The sequence below is a fragment of the Epinephelus moara genome, chromosome 21 (genome assembly GCF_006386435.1).
Source record: "Epinephelus moara isolate mb chromosome 21, YSFRI_EMoa_1.0, whole genome shotgun sequence".
NCBI lineage: Eukaryota > Metazoa > Chordata > Actinopteri > Perciformes > Serranidae > Epinephelus > Epinephelus moara.
The window spans coordinates 36,813,258-36,838,574 of record NC_065526.1 but is presented as its reverse complement, the minus strand read 5'-3'; the positions used below and the strand labels follow the sequence as shown (position 1 = coordinate 36,838,574).

Genomic DNA, 25,317 nt, shown 5'->3' with positions numbered 1-25,317 from the left:
AATTAGAACTTCACCAGTAACTACCCCAGACCCTCATTACCAGTTAATTAAATCAAATCTATCAGGAATTATCTGCTTAAACCTGGGAGGAATACCTTGAAGAAAGCTTTCAAAACCTCAAAAGTGAGGAAAGGCAGAGACGAAGCTTTTGTTCTGAAATATGACCTTTTATCTGAGAGTGAATGATTGTTTGACCTGTGAACAAAGCTGAGTTATTGATTCCTGAAACTGATAACATCAGTTCATTCATGTCCAATTTCTCAGGTTTCTTATTTGCAGCTTTATTTCAAAGGCTAACTATGCTTATAGATAAAATATTTTGGAGGCAATGGGCCTCATGCAGCATCATTGTCTTAAATTTCTTTTAATTTTCTGTAAAGAGAAGTCACTCTGGCACATGAACCAGACAACTGGAGAGATGGCAGCAAAAAAAGGCTGGAAAAAGTTCTGCAGTAGCTAAATTATTAAATAAACTCAAATGTGACTTTTCCAGAGCAGTGGTTCTGAAATGTGTCAAGTTTGTTAAAAAAAAAAAAAACACTATTTTGAGGTAAAGTGAATTTCTGGAACAGAGCTCTTATTTTGAAGTGCTATTTCCTGCTGTCGAGTGAGTGAGTTCAACAACATGGCCAAGCGCAAATATGATGCTAAATGTATTAAACTGTGTGGACCTTGAACTAATGACTAAGGAGAAATCTGGACCCCTGGACTGGACCAGTTGGGAAGCACTGGTCCAGAACATTTTCCTGCCGTTTCAGGAACAAATGGCCCTGCTCTTTGCTAAATCTGGGTGTCAAAATGGCAAAACATTTGTGATGCTATAAAAGCCGTATCAGCAGCAGTGGTGGGGGAAATATTCAGACCCTTTAACTAAGTAAAAGTACTTATACCACACTGTAATTTTTAGTAATATTGGTAAGAGCTCTACATTGAAAATGTTACTTAAGTGAAACTGTGTGAGCACAATTAGGAAAATATATTTCAGTATTACAAGCAAAAGTACTCCTGCAGAAAAATTTAAATCAATTTAATTGAAAAAATAATTAAACTAATTAAAGAGTAAAGAAGCCTGTTCTCATATTTAACAAGCTAGAACTATAAAATGATTGAAAGTACCTCAAATGTGCACTATAGTAGAGTACTTTAGTACATGTACTTAATTACATTCCAGCACCGGTCAGCAGAGGGACGCACAGTAACTGAAATGACAGTAACTGGGATCAATGGATCAATGGACCAACTACAGTAGGATTTTTTAGTCCTGAATGATAACTCAAACATTATAAATACTCTAAAACATAATAATCTACATTTAATTATATTCGTACATTTTTATGAATCTCAGTTTTTTTCCCCTCACATTGGATAAGCAATTTGCAGACTGTGAAAACAAAATGTTTCCTCCTATCTTTCCAAGAGTGCTCTCAAGCACTTGTAAAATGAACTTTACCGAAGAGAGGAGCAAAAAAAGGAAAACATTGGGAATTCCCACAAATCAGTGAACTTTAACAAAATAAGAACACTTTATGGATACGAACAAAACTATGTGGAAATTTGTTCGTATAACGTTTCTTGCATGAGGCACAATGTTTTTTAAGCTTGGACATGATAAAAAAGCAAATAAAAGCAAAGACATTTTTCACAAACATAAAGTACAGTTTTTATTCCAAAAAGCAGCGTGTACGAGCTGAAGCCTTTACACATTCTATTTGAACAACAGAAAAAAGTTAAAATCTTCTATAATTTAAACATTCGTTTCATAAAAATAACATCCATTTATTTATTCTCAAACAGGTAACAAAAAGCTACAAAATGACTGGAGATCTATGCACAGAAATAAAAACATAGAAAAGTCAGTGTGGCTGGACTGTACACAGGTGGCTTCCTGATCTGTTCCTCCTCCTCTTCATCCTGTCATGTCATTGTTGCTTCACCATCAAGTGAACTTATACGTGTGACTGTCAAGGAAACTCATTTTTGTCTGCAGCACATGTCACAGCTGTCACAGAGGTAACACAACTAATGGGTATGATGCAGGGCTGCTCCATCATGGCAATCACAATCACTATTATTTTGGTCAATGCTGAGATCACAATTATTTAACATGATTTAAGAGGATTACCTAACAAACATTTTAAACTTAAAAAAATGAGAAAAAAACACTTTTTTACAGTGGAGTTTATTAAACTCTAAATATAATTCAACTGTTAACTCCAGCGTGTCCACACTGTAGACTGTTCGGGTGCTGCACTGCCCTTTTGTTTGAATTCTGCCTCTTTCGTTCCGTCAACATAGCGTTATTAATAAACATTTTGATAAATGATAAATGACATTTCTGAACCGATGCCGAAATGCAACTGTAGCCAGTATCTCACTAACCAAATATCCTTCTAAAGCTGAACTCTCATATGTGTACATGTGTGATAACATCTGTGTACATAATGTATCCTTTATATTAATTATATAATATGCAAAAAATTGGATGGCTGTTCATGTTTAATAACAGTATGGCTCCACTTAGTGTAATCCATAGGTGCTATCATGCTATAGCAGCAGTAATGGTCTTATAAGAAGCATTTTGTCCTGAGCTGTCATTGCTGTAAAGGATATGAGTCGTAGTCCAGTTTCTGGGTGAGAACTCCTGTCAAGATGAACTCAGCGTTGTGGACATCTGGACAACACAGGCAGCAGCAAAAACACATCAGCATAAGTTTAAATGGAACATCAGCTTTACAGACACACTCATCTCTCCACGACTCTTTGCTAAATCTGGGTGTCAGAACTCAGGGTCACTTGCACCAATGCGTACAAACACACATACAAGTTTTCATTCATTTATGAGTGAAATTCTGCTCTGTAGACTGTTGTACAGGACAATGTCTGCAACACTAGGTGGATGAGATGGACAAAAAACAAAAAATTTAAGAAATACAGTAGAGTAAGAAATGAGTGCAGTAAAGAAACACAAGACATTACAGTGAAGAAGTGCAGTAAAGAAAGGATAAGATTTTGAAAGGCTTAACTTTAGCTGGATCGACCCCAATATTGATGGTAAAGATCATATCGGGGCATCCCTACTCTTGACTATTTTTTGTAATTGCTTGTTAATGGAGTACAATACTCAGCATTTAAATGGGAGGAAAGCACAATCCAAACCAAGAACTGTTACCTACAACTATTACGGGTTTTTTTAAATGATAGTTATTGTTATAGCTATCGTTCTTGGTGTGGACAACACTTCATACTGTGAGTGTATGTGGATCTGTGTGAGTGTGTGTCTTACCAATGTTTTTCAAGAAGTATTCTCTACAGAGATGGAGGTCATTGTCGCAGGATATTAAAATGATTTCTGGAAGGTTCTGCAACAAAAGACCAACATATAGTTAGAATTTTTTAAATAAATAAACAAAATGAAGTCAAACTATTGTCGAATTATCAGAGATATTTTAGCATCCATTTTTTTCAATCTTTAGTTATACTAATATGTGTTACTGAGTTTGTTTTATTATGAAACCTGATATGAACATAAATGTTACCATCATGATTCTTGTGGCTGTGAGAACTTTGGTTAAAAATCCTAGAGGCTTATAACCCCTTAACTGTTACAGCAACCTGATTTTGCTGCATATCAAAAACATCTCCCAGAAGAATCAATGTTTTTCAGGACATGACAGGATATGACAGCGGACATTAAAGACACAGCACTAAAGAACTGTAGGTATTTGAAGGACCTTGTTCTGTTTATGCTCCATGATCTTTCTGTAGGAGGGCTGTTTGGCCAGCAGCTTTCCACCAGCACTCTCCAGGATGGGTTTCATGGTGCTGAGGCTGGGGCAGATCCCTGGGGTGAGGTAGAAGTACTTCCCCTACATCACCCATCACATGAAACAGACAGAGAGCCAGTGAGGCAGTGAAGGACAGCGACAAAATTCATTCAATTGAGCCAATCCTACTTTACAAATTTTCACCACTGTGTAAGCTCTTTCCAGTATTTCAACCAGTGAGAATAACCTCAATAACAATACAGTATCATCTGCCTGATTCATTCTTTCCATCTGGTTAAAACTCCAGTCCAACTGGTTTCAGAGTGAACTTGTGGGAGTGTGAATCTAACCTTGAAGAGGGGTGCACTGTGGGCTCTCTTTAGTGACTCCTCCAAACTGAAGGCAAACAGTACTTCCGCCTCTGCATCCCTCAGAATATAGCTCTGCTCATCTGCAACACGCACACACGCACACACGCACACAGACACACAGAAGGCTCAGTCACTACTGTGTGAGACAAATGAAATCAAAGTAAAATACATTTTAAATTTATACTTTAATTTCATAAATCCCGTCTTTTCAGTAGGAAAACAGACTCGAAAGGAAAAAGGCATACTGAAACCCAGGATTAGTAGGGTTCAAACCCTGAATGGGAACAACACTAATGAGTTTGTGCTGGCACAAATGCCACAAACATGTACAACAAAACCTGGTGGACAGAATTTCTCCAAATTTAGTGCTCCTGCTCTGGAGATTAAGTATTAGCCAAGATCTGAAGTGTCATACTGACTGGTACGTGTGGGTGTGGTCTATTTAGCGTCATATGCTCTATTACGCTTTTGCTGAATTTACTGTGGACTGGAACAAGTTAGAGACACGAAACTTGGTTACACAACTGAAAGTGATGTCCACCCAGCACTAAGTCCTGAACACACTCACCAAGTTTTATTAACATCTGACAAGGAAAGGGAAAATGGTGGAACTTTAGGCAAAACTTTTAGTGTGCAATTACTGAAATAAATTGTTATGATAAAACTAGAATTACCGCCCTGTGGTTGTATGCCTCCATGTACCAGTCAAGTTTCTGTTACAGTTTACATCCATGTCTATGAAAACATGGATGCTTCACACACATCTTCCCCCCTGCAGCACAGAAGATCTGCACAATCAGCACAGTTTGGTGGTCACCCAAGATTAGTGTCACCAATTCAGTATCTGACCAAATGTCTCCCCTTCAGTTCCTGAGTTATGACACTGAATAATGGCCAGAAAGGGGTTTTATGCAGAACATTATGATGTCACAGTGAAGCTGACCTTAAACCTTTTGGATAAAATGTGTCATCACTTTTCACTGTCACTGTCATTCACTGTCCTGTTAGACATTTGTGTGAAGTTTTGTCATAATTATTAGCATGTGAATTCTTGAGTTATGTCACAGTGACCTTGACCTCTGACCTAATGCCATCAAAATTAAATGAGTTCATTGTTAAGTCCAAGTGGACATTTGTGCAAAATTTGAAGAAATTCCCTTGTGGTGTTCACAAGCATAACTGTACATTCAAACCAAAAGCTTCCAAAGAGGCAAAGTCTCTTGTGGTCGCCCAAGAAGCACGACTGTCAAAAATATTTGTGGCAGCTTTGGTCGCTCTAGTCGCTCATCACGCGAATCATTGAACGTTCGATCGTGCTTGTCAATTTAAAGGAGCTGCAAAGCGGACTACTGGCTTCAAAGCAGCGTAGTTGCTGCTTGCTGTTGTCCAAACAAAAAGCTCATAGTTGGCCTACAGAAAATTATGTTTGGTCAATGAAAACAGAAAATGTATGTCATCCCATTCAAACCAAGCAAGGAAGACCTGCATGCTACGTCGCAACATTAGCCTGCAATTCTCTCCTCTATTACTAACATTACACACTTTGAAACTTACCAGACTGACCAACTACCTCCGCAACGTGGTCCCAAGCCTCATTCTTTTTATTTTGGTGTCTGCTTGTTCTCTGGGACCCTCTTCATTCAAGCACATCAGCATTCCGATTGGTTGCCGCCAAACCGTGTCAGAGCTCATTACCATAAAGTTAAACAAGTTTTAACTCCCCTCTGGAGCTGCTCCGATCGTCCAAGTCGCTGGGCTCTCATTGAAAATGAATGACTTCCGCTTTGGAAGCTCTGGTCGCTTTTGGTGTGAACGTACAGTAAGTTGGACATATGTACATACAGACAGACAACCTGTAAACATAATGCCTCTGACCGCGGCTGTTGCCAGCACAGAGGCATAAAAAATGTGAATGGTCTCACTCCTTCTTTAGACAAATGAAGTTTATTTGCACAGTTATGTGAAGCCTGAAACCCACTTGCTGCTGATTTTGTCAATAGAGCTGTCTACTTCTATTGAGAGCAAAAGGGTTTGAACCCTGTATGGCTGCTTGCAGCAATATTTTTTAAATCATTTTTTGGATTGTCAGCAGTATCAGCCCTGACCCACAACACACAAAGTCACACATACCCACAAACTTCTGGCTCCTCCAGCTCTCCTCCAGCCACTCTGGACTGACGATGTGTTTGACCACAGACATGGCGGTGAGGAACTTGACAGTGCGGGTCACCTTACTGGCCACCAGGTGAGTGACTTTCTGACTGCTGTCTACTACTTCTCCACCTAAAGCATGTAACCTCTGCAGGGAAGGGAAACCATCAAACACTGGGAACATTTAGCAGCAGGAGACAGTCAGTACATTTACATGCATGCAGTAGTTGAGCTAAGCTCATAGCTCGGCTAATCAGTCAAGTCGGATTTCTTGTCTTGTCTGAGTATACATGCAGAAGAGAAAACTGAATTTCTGACCAAGTACGTCTGACTCCGCCTCGATAGGCGGCGCTGTGTCCTTTTTAATATAATGCATACTGAACTAGTTCCAGTTGACTGGAGAAAGAAGCTAACGACGAATGACGGTGGCGGAGATGGATGTAGTTTCCTCGTCTGTCCAGAAGTGCATCTTCAGCTTCTTGGTCGCCACAGTGTTTGTTTGTTTGTTTGTTTGTTTTTCCAGCAGTTATTGCTCTCTCTCCTTCTTCTTCCAGGTGAAAGCCCGCAAAAGAAATAGTGGTGCATGCACAAAACGCTGAGTCCGACTCCTGATGGACTAAGTGGATACATGCAGCAATAGTTCTATTTTCAATGTTTACATGCATTTAAAAGTCCGGTTTCAGTCGGACTAAGCCAATAATTCAATTTTCTCAAGCTGCATGTAAATGTACTGAGTGTGACCTCATTAAAGCACTTGATGACATGAGTGAGTGTAACAGTAGCATCCTGTCTGATGGTTGTACACTGCTCTGTTTAAATAGTGGGGCTTTGTGAGGTCTGATGCTAATGTGGATACAAGTGACAAGAAAAGACATAATGATACACATGGTGTTTGAGTGAGTGATCAGGCTGACTTACCTTTGTGTACTGCTGTACTTGCATGGGCTCAAAACCTGTGAACATGACTCGGGGAGTGGACTCCGGAGGAAGCTTCTTATTGGGGGACTGGATCTCTTCTAGTCTGCACACACAAACAATAGTACTTACACTTACAAAATAATCCTGACACAGTTATCTCGACAGTTGATGTTTGGTTTAACTCTGCCATTTTACACTGACAAACTGCCTGTTCCCAGGTCTGCTATACTGACCTGGCCTTCTTGTTTGCAGGCTGGTTGGTGGAGTCAGTTATCTTCTGCTTCTGGAGCAGCTGGAGACTCTAAACACCACACAGCCATAACAGAGACACAACAGATGAGCCAACACAGCACAAACACAGGTAGCACAGCATCTATCCTTTACTATCTCTACTGACAGAATAATTTTCATACATTAACAAGCATTACATCAAATCTGGTCTCTGGGTCAATCTATATACATTCACTGTACATGTGGGTCACACCATGGACGGCTTTGTCTTTCATGTTTGAGTAATGTGAAAGCAAACGTTTTAAAGCTCTACATTTAAGCCAGCAATTATAAAGGGCAACATAATTAACACTGGCATAAAAGTATTGGGAAAAGTTTTGTCAGCAGCAGATTTCACCATCATCTACAAGCACAGAGTAATGCCAGCCTTATACCAAACAACTTTTCAAGCGATTTCACTGTTGCAGACCAATTTTCAAGGTCGGATTAAAATCATGACAGTTTTCCCTAAGTTAGTGAGCGCTCCTATGATCTTAATCATTTGGTGTCAGGTGGTCCTAAAAATCAGTCTGAGCTGTTTTAAGTCAGTCTTTGTCTCGTCTTGATGTTCCGACAAAATCAAACATATTTATTATTATTGCAAGTTGTTAGTCTTGGCTAATGCAAATACTGAAGTTCAATTACGTCAACAACCAATAGCCACAGTCTCTCCAGCAGCTAAAAAGAAGCAGCAAACCAGGCAGACAGTAAAAATAAAGGGGACTCCGGAGAGGTACAAGAATGTGAATAAGTCTCTATTCGTTTGCACTGTGGAAAAGGAGGGGAAACTAGTGGAGCTGTGGAGTGAACAAGGGTCTGTGTTTAATTCAGCATGTATCTGATCCACTAACCAGTACTTATTTTAGTGAGAGACCTTCATTTTTAAACGCTTTGCCTCCCATTCTCACAGTCTCCTCCTACTTAAATACTTAATTGTGTTTTTGGAGTTTAGTATGTTTAAGACACAGGAAAATGTAATTGTCACACTTTAGTATTTGAAGTCTTTTAGTGTATGGTGGGCATTAAGTATATGCAAATTCAAGGTCTAACATTTTTTGGTTTGGAGAGCAGTTATATTTGGAACTAGTGCAAGCTATAAAACAAAATACAAATAAATTTGCACTGAATATATGATTGATAAAACAAAAAAGTTTAAGGGTAGCATTCAAAGGAAACTGATCTCTCCCCAAGTTGTTTAAGTTGTTAAAAGCAGGTATGTAAGACGGATGATTCATGGGAAACTGATCTTTTTAGTCTCAGTTATATGCTTTCAATTACTCTCCAGTAGAGCAACAAAATGTCATCATTTCAGACAGAGCCATGTTAGGCTGCTTTGCATATAGGTACAGCAACAGCAACGAAAACAGAATGAGTCAATGAATGACTGAGCTGTTTTTTGACACAACAAACAGAAGAAAGTGTGAAGCACACTGTGGCATTCATGTCATGAAACAGCACTTCAACAAACTCACCGCCAAAGCTTCGGAAGATACTTTAATCGGCGTTCTCCAGGCAGCTACGGAGAACACAGAAGCAGGACAGTTTAATTTACACACACACACACACACACACACACACACACACACACACCAAGGCAAAAAGCATCTGGCAATTACAACCAAAACACTTATTTTCAAATATTCTTTAGATACAATATCAAGTTTAAGGCGTTTTCATTACTCATACTCATGTCATGTAGAAATACATACAGTAAGGGCTGAGAGATATTATGGAGTAAATCAAATATCACAATATCTTTGACCAAGTGCTTTGATATCACTATTGTGACGGTATAGTAGGGTTGACAATTGTGTTTTCACAATATATTTACATACAATCATCAGTAATGTGTATATAATGAGGCCAAAACACAAGTGCAAAAACTGCAGTTCCTCTAATGGCCACTTGAGGCTGGTTATTATGGTTTTAATTTACATTATTAATTGAGTGGTCACTTTGAGTAACAGGTGGGTGCTGTCCATTGACAACTTGGTACCATATCAACAATGTTTTGTTGGAGTCTTGTTCAGTGTTTGGTTGTGCTAGAAAAAAAAACTTTCAGGAGTGGGATGTTCAGTTTTTGAAGTAAGTACATTTTGTTTTGATGCTTTGAAGCCTATGTTTTGCTTTTTGCTATTTTTTACAAACAGCATTCGTCTTAGCATTGTCATGGGTAACCACAGCTGTAAATGCATTGTGCTACCCAGGCTAGCGTTAGAGTTATCTCCCCCCTCTCATCTAAATATGGTCACTTCTAGCATAAAAAAAGACAAGATGCCAAAATTCTACACTTGAGGCTTCAGAATAGAAGTCCGCAAACCAGTGGGTTACATCACATCACGGTGGCTACATCCATAATTTTATATGGTAAAGACAAATAATAGAACAGCTAGAACAGTCTGGTAAAAATCGAAAAATGGCATAATGTAATGCAGCCTTTAAAACCATGATATCCAAAATACAAGACGATATCTAGTCTCATATCATGACATTGATATAATATTAACATATTGCCAAGACCAACATATAGTGCATATACTGTATATGTCTACTTTTTACCTCAATATCCAACATAAAATCACTCTGTTTTAATAATGGTATATTCAACTGTACGTACCCAATAGGTTCTGGACCAGCTGTGGATTAGGCACCAGTGGTTCGGGGTGCGTGTAGATGGAGTATCTGCTGTGCTGAATCTGTCTTAGTGCTTCAAAGTTTCCCAGCAGTATATCACACAGCCACTGGGCGTTCACACATGGGATCTTCCACTCCTTTGCCTTCTCATATTTAAGCCCACTGGGTCTGAGGAGAGAGCAGCAAAAGGGCCACATCAACAACACTGTACCTGGGCCTGCACAGGCCAACATGGCCAGGTGGCAGAAAACATTCTGAACTGATGGTGCAAATCCTAATATTTGATACACAACACATAGACTCAATTTTGTTCTTTTTACAAGTCTGTTTTCAATTTGATCACAACAGTAAGATCTTGTTATCTATCCTCTGCTACAAGTGCTACAAATGATACCACAGGCAAGCGCTCATCCATCTCTCCAAATCTTACTCTTTACAGATGAGGACAGTGTTACTGCGACACAGATATCCCGTGTATCTGGCACCAGCAAGGTAGGCCATCAACTTCAGGTCGTCCCTGTCAGCATCCACAAAACCTGTCACTGATATAATCTGTCAACAACAGATTAAAGGTTAGAGGACAGAGATAATAGGCAGACATCACAAACATACAATGGTAAAGAAATAAGACATTGAAAATGATAGAAATGACTGTCAGTTCCAGAGTGTAAGAATAATATAATTTAAAAGTATTATCCTAAATGAGTTCTGGGTCGAGGCTGTGCCTCGTCACTGATTCTGTCAGACAGATTCTCAAAGTGTGAGCCTGGAGTGTGTCCACATTGGTGACATTAGGACTGCACCTCTGCTCTTTGTTAGTGATGTAGTTCTGCTGGCTCCATCAGCCTGACAGATCTAGCATACTCTGAGGTAGTTGCAGCCAATTGACCTATGGCTAAGCCCCGCCCTCAAACGCGATGAGCCAATCACTGTGCGTATAGCCATTCCCATACACTCCGACATTCTCTGCCTGGCCGTTCACTGAAATGCATTACAGAAAGTCAGTTTTCTTCGGTTTTATGAGCTTTTTCCTGAGATTTGAAGTTTAAAAATGGTCAAACGGTGTGCATGGGGTACATGCAACTCCGACACAAGGTATCCTGAGAGGCTGGGTGACGGGGTGTATTTTTACCCTTTCCTAAACCACATCTCAAACGAGAAAAGTGTCTCCTTTGGATAAAGTTATGTGGTAACGTTAGACCACAACATCAACTCAACTATATAAGATTAACAATGATGTCTACATCTGTTCTAAGGTAAGTCAACATTATGTTTGAGGCAACACATTGTCACTTTGCTGGAAAGAAATATAAAGTTATCTTTAACATCTCTAGCTAACGTTAGCTAAAGTTAGCTTAACGTTAGCTCCTAGCTGCGTTGTTCATCATGTCACCTTGTTTGCTGGGAGTACATTAGCCTGTTTTGTTCTAGTTTTTGTACTTTGGTGATCGTACATCATTGTTAGCTGTTGTCCAAAGGGCTCTAGTTAAACTGAGTGCATGAATGCTGATCCTCTTGTTGTCTTTGATGGTGACGGCAACAAGATGCGGTTTATCACGCTTACACTGGGACCTGGCTTGTAATTTAAGCTTTTCATCAACCTTCTCAACAATAAAATGATTAATATATCCCTCCAATGCATAGTTTAGGCCCTTTTGGTTACTTCTCAATGACATCTGATCAATATGTCTCCAAAAATCATCAGTTGCCTCCTGTGAAATGCCGTGTACTGTGACACCTGCCATAGCGCTGGTCACTGAATGTTGATAGTTTGTCTGAGTGAGTGGAGGGGGGCGTGGTTTAGCCATAGGTCAATTGTGGAGCATGACATCTAGCAATGGTTAAAAAACTACCATTGCCGCCCCACATGACGGACTTTAAAGGAATTATTTGCTGATTTTTAACCAGGTCTGTATCACCATAGTGTAGGGAGTGTGTGCAGATGAATGGTGTGAACAGTGCCCCTTTCGCCAGCTTCAAAAGCTCTGCCAGATGACGCAAAACACTTCATTTTGTTTCATCGTCACCTGGATTTTCGCTCATGGCACAGGCGTGGAGTTCCCTTTGTGCTAGTATGAGAGGGAGCAAAGAACAAACTCCCACACCATGGTGATACAGAACTGGTATCCTGGGTTCTTTATGACAAGAGAACTGAATATAGATGCCTATGATCGACAGACCAAATTATGTCCTTCCATATTTCAGTGAAATTGAAATGCTTCAGGTCGCTGGTTAGTACACCTCCCTGTGAAGGTATTCTGGGAGGGCCAGAGGGCCCTTATTTAAATCTGAATCTCATTAAGAATTTAATCTGGTTAAACAAGATGGGTAGTGGGAGTTGCCAAGTTCTGAGAAAACATTAGAATAAAATGGCAAAAAAAAAAATCCTTGATGTGTAAATGTTAATGCACTTTTTTTTACTGCCAGTGCATTTATCCGGTACATCAACAGATCTCAGGCGGGTAGCATGACTAAGCAAACCAAAGTAGCTTATTTCTGTCAGTTGGACCTACGTGCTGAGAGCAGGGTTTGGCTCCAGGAGGAAAGGCGAAGGGCAGATGTAAAGTCCGATGAGGAGGAACCATCCTCTTCCTCTTCAGTACAGTGTTGAGCCAGTGGGCTGTTACACAGCGCTTTCCCTCTCTGAGTGCCTGGTCGAGAAAACACCACAAACAACAACAGTGACAAAGACAGCATGTTTTGGGCAAATTGAATCAAACTTGGTTAAACTAAACTAAATCAAGACCTGCATGAGATTCTTCATGCTCTTCAGTCAGTATTTTCAGTAGACTCGCCCTTTTCCTAAAGCTATAAATTCAGCTTTCAGACAGTCAGTCCACTCTCCTGTCAGCATGTTTTCTTTGTGATCTCTTTGTCTTCTATATTGCCTAATTCTGCTACATGATACCTGATGCACCATTTCTTCTCAAGGATGTGCACTTTTCTCTCTACTCTTGTCCCTGTACACAAACAGCTGCACCTCCAATCATCAATCTGTCAAGCTTCTGCCACCACACTCATTGGACGCATCTGAGGTGGGGACGAGTCCACCTCCAGGTGCTTTTTTTTCCATGAGGCCAGTATATTTTGTTAATTTTTTGTGCAACAGGAGTACCCTGTATTTACACTCTGCTAAAAACTCTAGCAGAATGACACCAGGGCAAATTCCTTGTATGTGAAAACCTACTTAGCAATAAACTTCTTTCCAATTTCTGTAGGTTTGCAGTGTTTATGTCAATATCAATATACATACACATCACATTGCATGCTGCACAGAGGTAGAGTACTTAATAAAGTGGTGTATGTTCAGATAGCACATATTCTTACCTGTACATACATGGTGCTGACTTGACTCTCACACAGCAGGTGTGTGCAGCGGCTGGTCAGGGTGGGGTCAACAGCACCTCCACATGCCTGGATGACCTGAGGGAGGGGTTTAGTAAATATGAACAACATTTATTCCTTTATCTTTGCTGCTCAGTACAGTGGCCCAAAGGCTCAATGCACCGCAAATTAAAATAAACACATACAAATAGACAAAACAAAAGCAACAGAGAAACATCTTTACCAATTTGACAACACATGCGCAACATTTAGAAAAAGCGCTCCAAGAAGCTCGCAACACAACAGAAACTGTTTCTGGGGACACTAAAATGTGATGCACACGGCTTGTTCTTGGCTTGTTAAGTAACTGAAGTCAACAGTCTATCAGTGGCATTGGAAATGAGCTAAAATGTAGTTGTTTTTTGTTTTTTTTTAAACATTGTGACCATGATTGAGATAATTTTGATTTTGAAGATCTCTGTTGTTAACCTAGTGTTAGCCAGCTAACATAAAGTGAGCCTGCTTTGTAATTATTTCTGAATCATTTAAATTGGCAAGCTAATAATACGCAAAAAGCTAACACTAGGCTATGTTAACAGTAGATATCTGCAATCATATCTGAATCATGATCACAATGTTAAAATACACAAAACAAAACAAAAAAATACATTTTAGCCTATTTTCCTACACCAGATTTCAATTACTTCGTGAGCCAATAACCATGGCAACTGCAAGTATTTCCAAGCTATGTGCATCACCTTTTAAGCCCAGTTCAGACCAAATATTCGGGATGAAACAAGTTGAAACAGTCAATGATTTGCAATGCACCGTTCTGCAGTGTTCTAAAAACCTGATGGCTCACACTAATGCAACTAGATGAGACAGTGTATCATTTCTATGCAACAACTCTCTGTATTTCCATTCTGATTTCCAGCTTTTCAGGCTTATTTTGTGGCTGAATATATTATTTGTAACCTCTTAAAATATGAATGAGGATAGTGATAGTGAGATACTGGCTACAGCTGCATTTGTAGGAGTGATGAAATTGCCAAAAACAGAAACAAAACAAACATCAGATTGACTGTATTCATAATCAATACACCACAATAATATAAATAAGCAGCGCCAATTAATCAGTCAATGAGAATATGTGTGTGTGAAGGGATATAAGCACATACAGATAGCAGCAGCGACCCACCGTCCAACACCACACACCGTGAGGAAGGAAACGGAGGGCTCGGCTGGGACGGAGCACCTGTGCAGCAAGCGAACACTCCGTCTGCAGTCATTTTTGACTTTACCAGTGGACTTCACTACAAGCCGATGGGCTGTAGAAACAGGTGACGTTCTTTATGTTTTAAAACCAGGTGCCGGAGGTCTGACCAGCTGAGTTGCAGGTGACACCATCAGCGGGCTTGAGTTTAGCTCAGACCGACCAGTTCACACCGCTACAACTTTTCACTGCAACGTTCTGAAACGGTTTCATCTCTTCCAAATCACTGGTCTGAACTGGGCTTTAGTATCGCCTGGAATAGTTTCTGTTGTGTTGTGAGCTTCTTGCAGCACTTTTTCTAAATGCTGCACATGTGTCGTGACATTGGTGATATTTCTTCATTTGCTTGTGTTTTATCTATTTGCCAGAGGTTTTTTTTTAATTCGCAATGCATTGAGCTCTCAGGGCACCAGCGCTCTGCAATATTTCTGTCTTTTTTAAACACATGTTGAATATATTCATCATGCATGCAGTATGTTTAATCATTAACATAAGCTGCTGGTTATTTATCACAGGCAGTTCTAAATGGATGGAGGATGACAAACTTCTTGCTTGTTTTGTGTGACTCAGTAACTGTCTTACCCTCTTCCATGTGGCCAGGAGTTGTTTGTCAGCCATCTGTTCTGGGTAGTCTGCAATAGCAAACACACAGCCTAGCAGGAAGCCATCCTGTGGAACTGAGAATTAGAATAAAAAGAAAGTACACAAGTGAATCTGCAGGTTCAAGAAAAACATCTGACAAGACCTTTTTAATGGACCTGCACTGAGAACTGAGTTCCAAACCAATTTTAGAAATTAAATTAGGAAGGAAGGTTCTAAAATCAGTGACAAAATTTTCTCAGATAGGTTTTTATTGTCAAAAAAGGTCCATAACAGAGAAAAACTCCACATTTAAGTTATTGAACAGACCATTTTGGCCCTATATGTACACTAGGCAATGTTTTTCACACACAGTATGAGAGCATTTCCAAAGTGGTCAGCATGGTGGATAAATCTCAAAACCTTTTGCAAAATAATGACCTACCCTGTCCAGGGTCTGTGTAGCAGAACAGTTAACACTACTATTTGTCACCTTAACTTCGTATGTGGTCACTCAATTCAAATATCAAGTAGAGCTGAACCTGACTCGGAATTATGTCAGTATAATTGGATCTGGGTTAGGAGTAGGGTTAGGGTTAGGGTTTCACTTTGAACCAATGTTTTAATGTAAATATATGAAACAGTAGGGCCTGGAGTGACCAAAGTAAACCTCCACATTGACTCTGGGCGTACTCACTTTCTTGTCCTGGCTCGTGTCCAAACAGCTGGGAGACGTGAGGAGGCTGCTGGAGCTGAGGCTGCAGCGTTGTCTGGTGCTGCTGCTGCTGCTGCTGCTGTTGCTGCTGCTGCTGTAGGGCCTGCTGGTTCTGATGCTGCACAGCCTGCTGCTGTTGCTGATTCTGCAGGTGGTGCTGCTGCTGCTGCTGCATCTGCTGCATGTGTTGCTGCTGTTGTAGGAAATGCTGCTGCTGCTGCTGCTGCTGCTGTTGTTGTTGTTGTTGTAGATGCTGTTGGTGTAACTGCTGTTGATTCTGCTGTTGCTGTAACATCTGCATTCGCTGTTGCTGCTGTTGGAATTGCTGGAGCTGTTGTTGTAGTGCCTGTTGCTGCTGCAGCTGCTGTAAACCAGGCCGCAGGAGCTGCTGAGGCCGCAGCTGCTGCTGGGAGAACGCATGCTGCTGCTGCTGCTGCTGGGAAAACATCTGCTGTTGGTGCATTTGCTGCTGCTGCTGCAGAAACTGTTGTTGCTGTTGGGGTAACTGTGCAAACCCTTGCTGCTGTGTGACCTGCGACTGTTGATGTTGTTGCTGTTGGTGATGTAGCTGCATCATCTGATGCTGCTGCTGGAGGTGCATCATAGGATGCTGCGGTTGCTGCGGTAATTGTTGGTGTTGTTGCTGTGCAGCCTGGTGTGACTGTTGCTGTTGCAGTAACTGTTGCTGCTGCTCTGCTGTGAGAGGCTGGCCGGGCAGTTTGGACTGATTAAACAGAAGAGGGTTGGTACTGTTTGGGGTCTGAGCATGGCTCTGATTGGTCTGCTGCTCCAATGGCTTGGTCTGATTGGCTGTCAGATTCTGGATGATCTGCAACAGAGGACGAAGACAAAGAAGTTAAAAAGAATGAACTGATGTACATGATAACAGTGTTACCATGGCCTCATTGCTGGTCCATATTCAGTAATATCAGAATGATACGTCATGAAATGTGGCAGTGCCCCTCCTCAGGTAGAAGTTGCCTCAGTGGCAGCAGGCAGAGAAAACTCAGCGAGAGCACTGCTGGGATTTCTTACATGTGCTACGTTGGCAGGTCGATTGGCTGGCTGCATGTCAGAGTTGTTGGTGATGTTGCGGAGGGTTCGAGCAGCCTGGCTCCACCCCTCTGGAACTGATACACCTAAAAAGCAGAAAGAGGTGAAACCTTCAGTAAAAAAGCATTCTCGGAACCCATCGGCTGTATTCGGCATCTGACTTCCAGCAGACGCCGATACAGCCTCTGGGGGCAGACCCCTGATTTTTTTTGGCATTCCGGTTTGATTTGGACGGAGGAGGCGAATTTCCGTTTCGGACTTCTGTTTATATATAAGTAAATATGCTGAACCATTGCGATGGATTCAGAGTTTGCAGTGACGCCAATTATGTTCCGCCTCGTTAGTTCACCGTTCACCATTCACTGAATGAACCGTTCACCATTCACTGAAGGTAGAGTCTGTTTATAGAGACTAGTAAAAAAAGATACTTATAAAAAAAAAAAAAAAAAGAAAAAAGACGTGTGAACTTTTTAAAAATCTCAACCTGCACAGTAGCTTTCTCTGGATGCATATTTGGTAATTCATTGTATAAACCGAGAGAGAGAGAGAGAGAGAGAGAGAGAGAGAAAGAGAGAAAGAGAGAGAGCAAGAGAGAGAGACACTCAGATCAACCAGTAAAACTAAGCAATTCAAAGTTTTTGTAACTGTGTTGCCTTTTTCTCACCTCAAATGTTTTCAGAGACATATCTTAATGAACCATTCAGCTGTAATTCCACATGTTGTTGAAATTAAATATCTGGTCATGAACCCAAATGGTGATCCTAGATCTCTCTGTGAGACATGTCCACTGACGACCCATGTGGAGTTTTGGAAACTAAAAATTGCCAGTGTCAAAATTTAGGACCAAAGTGTCAGTAGAAACTTCTGCTCAGACCCACATCTACAAAAACAACTAATCAGAACAGCACATGAAATGACAAAGCTAGCAAATGGCCAAAGCTTGTTATTTACTGTATTGCAAAAAATGAGAGGGGTTCAGATGGACATTTCCACTGCAGCTCACTGATTCAGCAGAAGTTCATCAAACAACCTGACTTACCATCAACCAGAGGTCATGGACTTTATTTAGAGCATCTCTTAAACTTGTCAGATGCTTGTTACCACACATTGTAGGTTTTCTAAAGTATGCCTGACGGTGATATAGAGCTGGAACTATGCAGCCATGTGGACTTTCCTCCCATACTGACCTTGCTGTGTGGTGTGACTGATGGCGGCAGCAGCAGAGCGAGCCTCTGCGGGCAGAGCTCCTCCACTGCCAGGTACAGGAGGAACAGTGGCACACAGGTTAATCAGCCCGCTGCCTGTGGACGACACTGGGTCTTTGCTGCCGGGTGGCCCGCCTCGTCGTCTGGCTGTGCCGGTCGCAATAGGAGGGGTTGGCGTGACGACTTCAGCCGGTGTCCAGTTGAGGTTGGTGCCCTCCTTCTCTGTGGAGGAGTCGTCATCAGAGTCATCAAACATCCGCTCACTGCGGCGCTCAGGTTTGCAGGGAGACGTCGGGGAGACGGAGTTCAGTTTTTTGGGCCCTGGTCGTCTGCGGGGGCTGGACTCCTCACCAGATGAGCCACCACTGGACAGCCGGGATCGCCGCGGGCTGTAGCTTCCATCTGAGTGGGAGCGCTGGTCGTATGACTCAGCTTCACTCTCCTCCTCTTCCTCAGGCTCCACGTATGTGAGTCTGGGGTGATAGAGCATCTCATCCTTCCTGCTTTTGTCTGTAAAAGGTTTATAGAGGGAACAAGTCACAATTGTTGTGTACATCATATAATCACATCCTAGAATCTAAACCAACCACACTGTGCAAACTAAAAAGTGAAATGATGCATAATTACACCTGTAACAGCACCAACATTACCTTTAACTGAATCTATTATCCAGTCCGGGGTGACAATCTTGATGCCTGGGTGTTTTAGGGCACACTCAAACTTGGCCTGGAGGGCAAATAAATAAATACGAGTATTTCTAAGTGTCCATAATGATGAACATGACAGTCTTTCATTTCCACTTGTTCTACAAAATATGCTTTTACATCACATGAGTTTGTGTAAAGAGCCTGTGATCAGCAGTGATGCTAACAACCAATAACTCCATGACAGAAGTCCTTGGCAAAAACAAGCACAGTGGGACCAGTAACAAAGTAAAGATATACACAGAGCATGCACTTACCCCCTTTGGTTCCTTGACTACTAAGTGGGTAACCTTCTTGTTGAGGTTAAGTTGACATTCTCCTCCATAAAAGGTTATGTACGCCCACAAAGCGTTGAGATCTTCTGGAAGCTGTGTACGAGTGCATGGATGTACTTTGTTTACTGCAGAGTAATTTAACTTATCTCTCTTGTCTGCATATATTTCTCAAAATTTCACAATATGTACATATTGACACCTTGAGAACATTAAAATAGATTTCTTGAAGACAGCTCTCACACACACAAATACACACACACACACTTACCCTGGGAAGACAAGCTGTCACACCAAAGAATATCTGTCCTGATTCTGGGGAGAATCCAGTGACTCTGTGGGGTTCATGGTTATAGAAAAACACAGGAAAATGCCACTCTTGTTGTGACATTTTGATAAAATGCACACATTCTATGATCTTCTGGGCCAATGAATCCCTCCAGTTTCTGGAGTTCTAAACATTAATATTCTGCTGTCATTAACACTGTTCTTTTATTTTTTCTCTTCAAATTACACCAATTTGAGATATTGCGGGCGGAAGGATACGGTAACAGGTCTCCACATCTGACTGAGAGGATCACCCAGGATGGCTGGAAAACAGGGAGAGAGCAATAAATTAATGTTTGATATTTACTTTTCTCTCAGGTACACTGGTTCAAAGTGGTTTCAATCAGTCAATCAATGGAATCAATTCCTTTGTCAAAAGGTGAAATCATATAAAATACAGTTCCAGTGAAATGTAATCCTGTCAGTCAATTTTTGCCTCTTTTTGTGCTCTTCTTACATTGTGGCCTGCTGCTTTATAATTGTCCATGTTTCCAGACTGGCTGCAGTGCATGTATTTAGGGTGTCCTGAATGGTTCTGATAATTAATGGTTTCTGGTTGTGGAATAATTTAATTGTAGTTTTGATACAGTTGCTTCTGTTTTACAAATTGAATCCACCACAGACTCACTGAGTTCACTGATGTCATCAGTGACAGTTATGGTGGTGTCCTGGAACGTGTGTGCCAGACTGCGTCATGTAGTCCAGACTGTAGGATGGCCTCTGATTGGCCTGATCATTTCATGAACTCTCGCATCACTGGGAGCATGCATCGCAGTTCATTTACATACTTTGATCTCAACAGAATAGCTGTATGGTCTCTCTTCCCAAAGCGGGGGTTTTCATCTTAAGGTTAGCCTGATCTGAGTGTCCAGTTGCGGGTGTAATGTCGGCATTACTTGTCTGTGAGCAGTTCAGGTCTTTGCAGAGATCCAATGGGGCAGCCTCTGCACTCAGCCATGGCAGACTGCAGATGTCTGTGTCAGTGACTGATGTAAATTTACTTGGTAGAAAGTGCGCTTGGCATCTGATTGTCAACAACTCCAGAGCAGGTGAGCAGTAACAGCACAGCATTTCAATATTGTCACATGACACCAGTCCTTATTCACTATAAAACACAAGCCTCCTCCTCTTCCTTCCCAGTCCTCTGTTCTGTCATATCAGCATATAGAAAAAGAGTCACCTAGTTGACCAGTATTGCAGCATTTAGCTAAGATTTTAAATAGAGGACAATACAATTCCTGATATCCCATTGGAAACTGATGCGAGCAAGGTATCCTCCAGTTTATAATCCAATGCCTGTACAATGGCCAGCAGGATGCCTGGCAGAGAAGATCCATGTGGCCAGAATCGCAGCCGTTGTTTCATTTCTCCACACTTGCCACGTTGCCTCAACCAATGCAGACACGGATGCAGAGATGGTCTTGCTTGTCCATCTATGTGGTCGGAATCATAGTTGGTGCTAATCTTCTCCACCTTTTCCTCAATGTTTACATTTGAAAATGTTGACTGGCCAAGTAGCAGAGTCACAGGAGGAGAGCGGTGAGTTGATCTCCCCATCCTGATGAGTGACCCGCAGCCATATGCAATCACCACCCGATACCAATCACAAACAGCACAACCAATATTTGTAAAATAAAATAAAATAATATATTTAGCACAAATTTAGAACTGTTACTATTTGACTGAGATTTTAAATTAACATTAAGAAAACTTACAAAATGATCACCTCCGATATGCTGTGATTTTATGCATTAAAGGAATAGTTTTGGGAAATATGCTCATTTGTTTTCCCTCTGTTTTTAGTATTTATGCTTGGGGAAGGTGACCGGCTGCAGGACTGCTTTTGACCCAAAATAAAAAAGACGAAATGGTAAAAAAAGGAAAGGAAAAAAGCCACCTATTTAATTATAGAGGGACAAATTGATAAAAATGACACAAAGACAAACCTTGGTTAGGTGTGAACATACTCTGGCACAACCCTTACCTTGACAACAGGCAGGTCAAAAACCTCTCTTGACTCGCCCACCTCAGGGTTGTCCCCGTCCTCTGCAATGATGTGAGTGGCCAGAGCATTGTAGGATACCTCCTTCCCTTTTCCCGCCTTCAGCAGCTGCACCACCTGAAATATCAGCAGAAGGTTCAGTGCTACAGTCAAAACTGGTGTCAATACTAGCCCCTTTAAGGTGGGAATTTCACACTAATATGACGCCTCGCTGTTCTGTATAAAGGCTTTGAACACCAAGCCAACTGTGTACCATTGGTCAATGTTGAAAGCGCCCATGGCCCTCGTCACTGCGGTGCGTCCCAAACCGCTGACCCTTGTCAGCGCTAGTCAGCTTTTTTTGTAGTCAGTGACTCCAATTTATGTGCCCGGGGGGGTGAATGAAATCACTCTGATTGGCAGTTCAAGAGCTAAAGTCAAGAGGGAGTGAGGTTGAAACAAACTTGTTACATAGGGTCAGATTATTTTTCTTTAGCCACTGAGTTCTTTAGCAGACACATTTCCTGATGGTTTGTGTTATTGTTCACTGGCACACGGTAAATATGCTCTGTTCTTTCAACAATGGATTGTGTTGTTAATGTGCCAACTGGCTAACTAGCATCAAGACTAGGATCAAGGTTGGTTTCCCTTTTGGATGATGATTACAGACAACTGCCTTCTGCTGGTGTGGAGAATTATTTCATCTCACACAGGCACAGAACGCACATGCTGGTTGGCCGTCAGTTGAAGTGTCTGCAGTGTGTTCACGTGCAACTTTTTGGCCAAGACACAGGCAACGTGAGGTGACACAGTAGGGGGCTTTTGTCGCTGCTAGTTGTCTGAAATTGGTTCGGCAGTAATATATCTATATATCGTACAGTCGTTACATCGCCCGGCCATACCGACACATAAGTTATATGTCGCACTAGAGACCGATGCTGTTGTGTTGTCGTGTGGTTTATAGCAATGCTAAACCACTAACATAAAAGTTGTCTTCGATAACAGTTAAGTTCATAGCAATTTCTTAAAAATAAGTAATTCTTTAAACAGGTGTTGCAGCATGGTAATTATAGAAGGCTTAAAATGATACTACAGCTAGAAATTTAGTTTGAGTATGTGCTAGTTGCCACAGAATGTTATGAGGATCTGCTTTGAACACACAAAAAAACAGAGCTATGTATGGTCCATTTTCACACAGCTACACAATATGCTGCTATCATTCATAACAAAGAAGCAAACATGTCAATCAATCACTGTCACAGCGTCTTTCTTTTGTGATAATTTAGTTAGGAGTAACTACATGTCTATCAAACACATTCAGAAATTGAGAGCATTTCCACAGAATTCAAGAAATACTAATGGATTTCAAAGGCTGCAGCATTTCAAATCCATAGAAAACCAAGTCAGGTGCCTCAACATGAAAGACTAGAAGCCATCTTAGATGTGATACAGACAGTATTAGGATTGAAATGCAAAAGGAGCGGACACTACGAGCAGAAAAGGAAATGGCAGTGAGAGAGTGTGTTCCAAATTGCATACTTTTGCTTTTTACTGTTCGTGGGTACTGCAGCTGCCCTTAAAATGTACATACAGTTGCATGCAGTATGCACACAATTGGGACATACTACTTCCTCTTACATCACACCCTGAACTTTGACCCTCTTTCTCATACATCTGTTGCCTTGGCAATCAGCTATCAATGAGCTGTCAAGTCATCTGTTTGCGGCTCAGTCGATGTGACGAATCTTCCACTACACAGAGGATTGTGAGTCAAGATAGCCAGAAAAGCATGCTGGCTTACGTAAACTAGGACATCCTGGTATTTTTGATATACTGCACATGACATACTATGTATTGGGATATACTAAAAATCTTTTCATGACATATTAAACAGTATGGTAGTATGGGTATTCAAATGCACACAGGGTATTTTTCCCCAGTCAAGTGCACTTGATTAAAACTGGGATTGTGCATATTTTAGACAACCAGAAGAGTATATGACTCATTAACGTTTGAAACACAGCTCCCACGGAATTCAAAATGAGGCACTGGTTTAGGTTTTAAGTGAAAAGGCACTATGGACAACTACTGTACAGTGACGTTAAGTTCTCATGTTGTTATTGCGCTTGAGCAATAGCTTCACAAGTTGGTGTACTACTTGACAACAAAGTTGCGTTTCATTCATTGTTAAAATCACATTACTTAATGGGATACTGCAGTTTATACGTCGCTTCTGCTGTATATAAACACGCCGAAAGAGAGGTGCAACTAAGATCACTATTTGGCAGGAAGTACAACTCTGTGCCACAGGTCCCCGGCTCCAACGAGTGAAATAGCGGCGATACATGCGCAGTCAAGGGCGCCCTATTGAGCAAGATGCTGATAGTCACAGGTTGATGCAGAATAACATTGTGCATTATTCTGTGCACAAGAGTATTTCACTGCCCGTAAGAACAGCACTGAGGTTGCTGGGCGGTCATGGTTTAGAAAAAACAAGCTAACAAACGCCGGCTTTATTACTAGCTTAGCAAGCCCTTTGACAGATAAACCGCAGGCAGTAAGCTAGCAGCTAACCTTCTGTGCAACTGCGAAACTCATAGCTAATGCTAAGGGGCTGCATGAAAAGTGCAGTGCTGTGTAACTTAGCTTCTAAACAAAATATTCACAGTCAAGTCGAGTATCATAAACACAATCTCACACATAACTTTACGGGACAAAATATAGAGACCGCCTCAATACTTAAATGTTAGCCAAAGAGCAAGCTCACTGTTTTCATGTAGCATGTCAGCCAGTTAGCTAGCTGGTTAGCTTCTGCTGCAGCACCTCATTTAAACTGAATGGTGCTAGCAACTTAGCTTGCTACCAACTTAGCTACAAGAAGCTAACGTCCAGAGCCTCACCTTTTGGTCAATGTCCCCTACCACGTAGAATTTGACATCTTTGAAAAGTTCGTCGGAAACCTTCTTTTCCTCTTCAGACATGATTGTCCATTAATATCATGTGGTTATATATAAAAAACCTAGTCAAAAGCTAAAAGATTAAAAGTGTCTATGTTACAGAAGCTGCTTTGGAGCGTACAGTAAACGGGGAGACACTCTAGCGCCAAATCGCTGAGCGCGCCTTGGACTACAACACTCTGAAATAGTGAGGGGGGTTCTGCAATATATTATTACTTGTATATTCATTTCTTTTGTCTTTTATAACTCTCTAATACATTGCATTAAATGACGTGGCTCTGTATTGAGCGAATTCGATCAAAAATGTTGATGTAACGAATTCACAAGGACGAATATTTATTTAGTGCACACGTAATCCCCTTGTCATATCACAGTTGATGTTTTTATCCAAACGTGTAACCTAGATTATCTCAAACAGTGAATTGAAGACATTTTTATTATTTCATGTCATTTGCAATAAACAAAATCAAAAGACAACATTCATAAAAGGATCTTTGTTGTCTGCCAGTGTTTGGGAGCATTCCGTTTAAGAGGGTGCTCAGCTATGAAATGCCATTTTAGTGTATAAGTATATATATATATATATATATATATATATAGTATAAGTATAAGTAAATAAATATTCATGAGAAATGAATATTTATGTAAATCAAGAATAAAATGACGAGGCAATAAATATATAAATAAATGTAAATGAGTCAGTGCAATTCAAAAAATAAACAGGTTTTTAATTTTCAAGGACGCCTTTCAAAAAACAACTTTTATTTATCTCGGGGGACTTTGATTTCATTATTCAACATTTATTTATTTCAGGAGATT

The 25,317-nt window shown here is 40.9% G+C and overlaps 1 protein-coding gene across 2 annotated transcripts; it reads right to left on the bottom strand.

The window, feature by feature from the left end:
• Positions 1-1,622: 1,622 nt before the first annotated feature.
• On the bottom strand, positions 1,623-24,640 carry paxip1 (PAX interacting (with transcription-activation domain) protein 1). 2 transcript variants are annotated; one of them, XM_050074773.1, is made up of 23 exons: positions 24,442-24,640; positions 21,545-21,679; positions 19,780-19,823; positions 19,505-19,568; positions 19,219-19,329; positions 18,908-18,983; positions 18,240-18,767; positions 17,035-17,138; positions 15,982-16,828; positions 15,288-15,382; positions 13,436-13,531; positions 12,622-12,759; positions 10,539-10,660; positions 10,092-10,276; positions 8,947-8,990; positions 7,438-7,505; positions 7,205-7,307; positions 6,266-6,434; positions 4,115-4,215; positions 3,732-3,866; positions 3,284-3,359; positions 2,612-2,671; positions 1,623-1,953 (listed from the first exon to the last, which is right to left on the bottom strand). In XM_050074773.1, the coding sequence occupies exons 1-23, from the start codon at positions 24,520-24,522 to the stop codon at positions 1,937-1,939; spliced, it is 3,399 nt and encodes a 1,132-aa protein (XP_049930730.1). In that variant the 5' UTR covers positions 24,523-24,640; the 3' UTR covers positions 1,623-1,936. The 2 variants fall into 2 exon arrangements, with proteins under 2 accessions (XP_049930730.1, XP_049930729.1); XM_050074772.1 differs by lacking the exon at positions 1,623-1,953 and having other exon boundaries at positions 1,962-2,671.
• Positions 24,641-25,317: the final 677 nt, after the last annotated feature.

Coding starts and splice junctions, on each gene's coding strand:
- paxip1 (XM_050074772.1), bottom strand. CDS start 24,522: ATGTCTGAAGAGGAAAAGAAGGTTTCCGACGAACTTTTCAAAGATGTC. Junction 19,330..19,504: donor TGACAGCTTGTCTTCCCAGG/GTAAGTGTGTGT, acceptor ACTCGTACACAG/CTTCCAGAAGATCTCAACGC. Junction 12,760..13,435: donor TCAGCACCATGTATGTACAG/GTAAGAATATGT, acceptor TTTCTCGACCAG/GCACTCAGAGAGGGAAAGCG.